At 35.6% G+C, this 6000-nt stretch overlaps 1 protein-coding gene across 1 annotated transcript in view; it reads left to right on the forward strand.

Annotated features, from left to right (window-relative positions):
- Positions 1–5475, forward strand: part of ifnphi2 (interferon phi 2) — a 20388-nt gene extending 14913 nt beyond the window's left edge. The window contains exons 4-8 of the mRNA XM_057860595.1: positions 1094–1277; positions 1353–1433; positions 3792–3953; positions 4028–4105; positions 5032–5475. Of these exons, the coding sequence (XP_057716578.1) occupies positions 1152–1277; positions 1353–1433; positions 3792–3953; positions 4028–4105; positions 5032–5127 (543 nt within the window). The 5' untranslated portion in view covers positions 1094–1151 and the 3' untranslated portion in view covers positions 5128–5475. The remainder of the gene's footprint in view (positions 1–1093; positions 1278–1352; positions 1434–3791; positions 3954–4027; positions 4106–5031) is intronic.
- The last annotated feature ends 525 nt before the right edge of the window (positions 5476–6000 follow it).

Raw genomic sequence — 6000 nt, forward strand, 5'->3', positions numbered from 1 at the left:
CATTATTAATAGTAAAGTCATCTTATTTGCTGCCATTGATGATGGGAAACATTATTTTCGAAATGCTTTATAAAGAATCTCCCACCACAGAAACCTTCAAGTTTAGCCCACTTTACCAAAAAACAGTCACTTGCCCTATAAAGGGCTGTTATAGAATTTTAACTCACCCCAAATTTTTTTCAGTTCCCTCTAAATAAAGCATCATAAGATATTTACTTTTTCAGTACGATTCATCAAAAATATCGAACTGTTTTCATTCATTCATCTTCTGAAACGCTTATTCTCACGAGAGTCGCGGGGGTGCTGGAGCCTATTCCAGTTTACAACGTGCAGGAGGCAGGGTACATCCTGAAATGGTTGCTAGTCAGTCGCTGGACAAATAAAAAAAATAATACTTTGCGTAAAAATGCTAATTACAAATCATGCAAATAATCACTGTAAATATTACGAGAAATCAAGGATTTGTATTGTCACAGTGTAGTGAATGATATGGCATGCAATAATAAATGCATTATTAGCACTATTAGTACCATTATCCTTATTCTTACTATTTTGCTGTTTACTAACCAGAATCGTCTTTACTGGACACTTATGGTTAGTTCATTGTGTGTCATAGAAAAAAAAAAGTTAAAAAGTAAATATACTGTATATCCATATATTCTGCACTTTACTGAGGAAATGTGTGTGTAATTATAAAGTATTGGTAAAAAATCATGGACAAAAATTCATTAAAAAATCAAATTGAAGACCCGCGTTTCCTTGGTTGAGTGTATGCGTTTTCAAAGTGACTAGCGTCGTATTAATTATGAAACTTGAAGAAAATGACGACGATGAAGTAGGGGTGGTGTGGGGCGCGCCAATATTTGTTTCCGTTGCTAACCACATTTTTTGAAAAGCCTAATGATGGAGTCACGTCAAAGCGGAAAGTTAGCGCAGCCGGGGAAGGAAAATCTCGGGGTTCGCTCTCGAGGTGTTTTTCGTTTTGTTTTTTTGTTTTTTTTCTCAACATTGACGATCCAGTTAAGGTGAATTTTAGGCGTGTTGCTGACTATAGCTCCGTGAGATGCCATCTCACCCCTAACAATTTCTGCAGCACACCTCCGCCTTCTGAACTGTTGCCAAGCTTCCGGACCATCATAACCGTCCAGATCATGAATGTTGCCGTGGCTCTGCTGCTCATAGTGCTATACTGCTCGGGCGCAATGACGGCCGTGGTGCCAGCCTGCGAAATTCCGGGGGACGTGGTCGAGGAAACTCACATCCTTCTCCGAGATCTGGTATTTGCCCCACCTACAACCTCTCGGTGTCTTTTCGTTGCGTTTGGACTCTTATTCTGCATTTCCATCCCACAGGGGGCGCCCTTTCCTGCGAGATGCCTGCCGTATAACGCCAACGTTACTTTCCCTCGTGCTGCCCTCGCAAATGAAACTCAGGTGAGCCCAACTTCTAGGCCGATAGGAGAGCAAGCTTCTTGAACTAATCCATTGTTATATTACTTGACGACTATTTTGATAGTCGATTAATCGTTTAGAGACATTGCTGAGCTGAAATTTGTCCAAATAATTGATCAGCAATCTTCCTAATGTTCAAACGGCTTTAAAGTTTTTCATAAATTAATACTGGCTGACAATGACGGTAGTCATTCGCTCACCTTCCAAGTCCAAATGGGTTGGATGTCTGTCACCTTCAATAGCAGGGAATTGATTAAAAACTTTACATTTGTCTTTAGGCAAGGCACCACAAGGCACATTTACTTATATAGCACAATTCAACACAAGGCAATTCAAAGTGCTTTACATCACACGAAGATCATAAAAATCACATTAAATCAATAGAACGTAAAAACAAAGACAATCAAAACAGGAAATTAAATTATACATAAAAATTGCATTTAATCACGAATAGGAAAAAAAAAACTACTACTAAAAACAATTGAAATCAGCAATGGAGATAAAGCACAAGGGGAATAGACAGCAAATAGCTTGAAATATATAGACAGTTATGGATATGCTGTGCTAAATAAAAGCGTTTTTAGCCTTGATTTAAAGGAGCTAACAGTTTGAGCATACTTCAGACCTTCAGGTAACTTGTTCCAGAGGTGAGGAGCATAATAAATAATAAATGCTGCCTCACCGTGCTTGGTTCTTGTTCTTGGAACATACAGGAAACCCCAGACGACCTTAGGGGTCTAGATGTTTCATAGGAATCTAACAAATCAAGCATGTATTTTGGTCCAAGGCCACTCAGTGTTTTGTAGATGAGCAGTAGTATTTTATAGTCTATCCTTTGACTCACTGGAAGCCAGTGTAACGATTTCAAAACCGGTGTAATGTGGTCCAGTTTTCTTGTATTTGTGGGGACTCTGGCTGCAGCATTCTGTACTAGCTGAAGCTTCCTGACTGATTTTTTATCAAGGCCTGTAAATATATTTTTGCAATAGTCCAATCTACTGAAAATGAATGCATGCATAAGTTTTTCCATGTCTTGTTGAGTCAGAAGCCCCTTAATTCTGGCTAGATTTTTTTAGGTGGTAATAAGCAGATTTAGTGACAGACTTTCGATGGCTATCAAATTTTAGGTATGCGTCAACAATTACGCCAAGATTTCTGACTTGATTTTCTGACTTCATTATGTTTGTGTGAGTGAGTTATTAGTAAATATTCTCTCATTTTATTTTTTTACAAATAGAAACAAAAAAGGAAAAGGAAAAAAAATAATCCTTTTAAATATTTTTTTGGTGTTATTTTTAATGGCCGTACTTTTATTTTAATTATTATTTTATATAAATATTTTTTGTAAAAAAAAAAAAAAAAAATTAATTAAAAAAAAGATAAATGAAAAATCTTATTTTAATATTTTATTTTTAATATTTTATTTTTTTATTTATTTTTGATTATTCATTCATATTTAAATTTACAACTTTTTTTTTTTTTTTTTTTTTTACATTTTTGCACAAAAAGAGCAAATATTTTGCATTTTGGTTTTAAAAGATTTTTTTTTTTTACAAAAAGAAAAACAAAAAAGGAAAAAACATTTCATATCAGTTAATTTGTTTTAAAAAATCCCTTTTTATTTAAAACATTTTTTAAAATTCAAAGAAAATCAAGGAAAAAACATTCTATCTCTACTTATTCAGTTCAATAATTTAACTTATTTTAAAAAGAATACATTAATACTAAATATTCTCAGATTTTTGTCGTCCTTGAAAGCAGATGATCATCTTCATAACGAATCAAAATGAAATATTTAGAAAACATCTGCTTTTGCAATGAAAAACAATCAGATCACGTCACAATAAATAACATCATTTATTATATGAACCGAGTATAATCGCAAAATTATAATTGTCATTCAATTTTCAAACTAATCAATTGTGGCAGCTGTACTGAGAACTTCTAAAACTGGAACCTTTAGTGTGTGAGCGAGACTATAGTTGACCATCTTTCGTACAAGGAGACCATATTGTTGGGCTCGCTTTTCACTCCCACACACAATTAAAATTACTCAAACACTCTCAACTTCTTCCAAAACACTTTTGAAAGTACTTCTTGTAGTAGTTCTTTCATTTTCAATGCAATTAACTTGGGAGAGAGTTTGAGTAATTTGAATTGTGTGTGGGAGCGAAAAGGTAGCCCGACATTATAGTTGTTGTTCCAAAACACTTTTGATAATAGTACTTCTTGGAGTATTTCTTTCACTTTCAAACACAACGAACTGGGACGCATAACCTCGAGGAAACCACAAGATGACTCGCTTGTACATTTTCTCCAAATGATGATCTTTTTGTGCAGTGTCGCCGGGCGTTGCGGAACCTTCGCCGGACGCTGCAGGGGTCGGAGAAAGTTTTCGAGGACAACGAGGCACCCCAGGGAGATGGCGAAGTGGCGTGGAATCCGCGCAAATTGGAGGATTTCCAGAACCTTCAGAACCGTGTGGTGCAGGAAGCAGAATGTGTAAGTAGATTGCCGGCCAGCCTGTAGATTGATCACCGAGTTGATTGACAAAACGTTTCTCTTCTTTATCGCAGCTGTCGTCGGCAGGCGCGCGTTCTTATCCGGAGTTCTCGTCTTACTTCGGCAATGTGAGCGCGCTTGTTCAGCAGCAGGTAACTTCGTAAAACTTTGAAACTAGTAGCCATAATGTAGTAAAGTACTATTGGTTTTGTTACAATTTGGGCTGCCATGTACGATTATTTTGATAGTCGACTATAAACAGTATTTTTTTCTAGCCGATTCATTTATAAATCAGGTTATTTACTTTTATATGACAAAAATCGGAGAATATTTCGTGTACAGGTAGTCTTTGGGTTACGACGTACCCGACTTACGTGATTTCGACTTTACAATGCTGGAGTCTCGTCTGCCATTTTGTCTCCAGTCGTTTTTTGTTTTTTTTCCCCCTAGTCGCGAAAACAGTACCTTATTGTACCTTACAGTATTATTTTTACTTTATTTTAATAATATGACAGTACAATGACGTATAAAACGTGTTTTTCATAGTTATTTTGAGATTTAGGGGGTATTTAGGGATACTTAAAGGGTTATTTCCAATTTACATAGGAATTCGGCTTACTTCGCCAGTGTAAGAACAGAACTCGTCCATTACCCAGGGATTGCCTGTATTTAAAAGATAAATAAATGAAAAATAATTAAAAAGCAATTAGAGATTAGCAATTGTAATTATATTAATAAACCCAAAAAATTATATAAAATAGATTATTTTCTTTCTTTTGTGTTTTCGTAAAAAAAAAAAAAAAAAAATTCCCAGTTTTGAAAATGTAGTGACTAATAGAATTAAGAGGAAAAAACTATTTTTATATTTTAAAATATGTAGTAAAATTAAGACATTTTTTAAAAAATGGTTGACTTTTTACTGGTTTTCCCTCTTTCGTTTTTGTTTTTATTAAAATAGTTTTTATAAATTTAAAAAATTAAAATAAATAGGCAATAATTACTTAACTCATTCACTGCAATTGCTGATGATGATGTCACTGTGAAATGCAAATGACAGTGTCGCTCTCTGCCCCACCAGGAGAGCACCGCCTGTGGTTGGTCCATGCTGCGACGAGACGTGCTCTGGGTCCTAAAAAACAGCCTACAGAAACACCACAGCTGCTTCCGCTGGTGACAGGCCACGCCCCCCCCTACACCTACGTTTTCTGTTATCATGTCACCTATTTATATATTTATAATATTCATTTTGTTGTCCTAATTATTTTATTAAAATCCTCATTTTCTTGACTTTCCCCTGTGATTTTTTTTCCCCCAAAATATCTCCTTATCTCGGCAAACGCTGAGTCAACTGCTCGCTAGACATCCAACACCTGTCCAAATTTGTTGCCATCCACTATGATAGAAAAAAAACCCTGATGTCTTTTCTATTTCAGTTTTTCATTATTATTGTAATGCTACTTGCCCCTTTTTAGTGGCATTACTGCGCGTCAGTGAGTCAGCTGTGTTACATGATGGCTGGAGGAGGTAAAACTCCTGAACTTATTATTATAATTCGGCTAAAGAAAAGTTACAAACGGCCACGACTTAGAGGATGAGGGCCAACTGACATGAAAAACATGTTTGCGGAGGCTGACTGCCGAGGAGGCAATACCTCCAATATTATTTCTCATTTATACAAAATTAAAGGTTAGTAAACACTGTCATGAATGTTTCCCACCAGCTACGAGAGTTAAATCCAGCGTGTTTAGTGTGTCTAGCGGTGGTAAAACATGTTTTTTTCTCTCTGGCAACTGTCTGTGTTAAGAAAGAATGTGTGTGTAATGTAAACATGATATGAGTCATACACACTTTTTTTTAATGCAAAATAATTCAATTATTTTTGTTCTGGTGGTAATAATGTTGAGCTGTGGCTACACACACACACACACACACACACACACATATATATATATATATATATATATATATATATATATATACACACTCACCGGCCACTTTATTAGGTACACCTTGCTAATCATGAGTTGGACCCCCTTTTGCCTTCAGA

The sequence above is a fragment of the Corythoichthys intestinalis genome, chromosome 16 (assembly GCF_030265065.1).
Source record: "Corythoichthys intestinalis isolate RoL2023-P3 chromosome 16, ASM3026506v1, whole genome shotgun sequence".
NCBI classification, from domain to species: Eukaryota; Metazoa; Chordata; class Actinopteri; order Syngnathiformes; family Syngnathidae; genus Corythoichthys; species Corythoichthys intestinalis.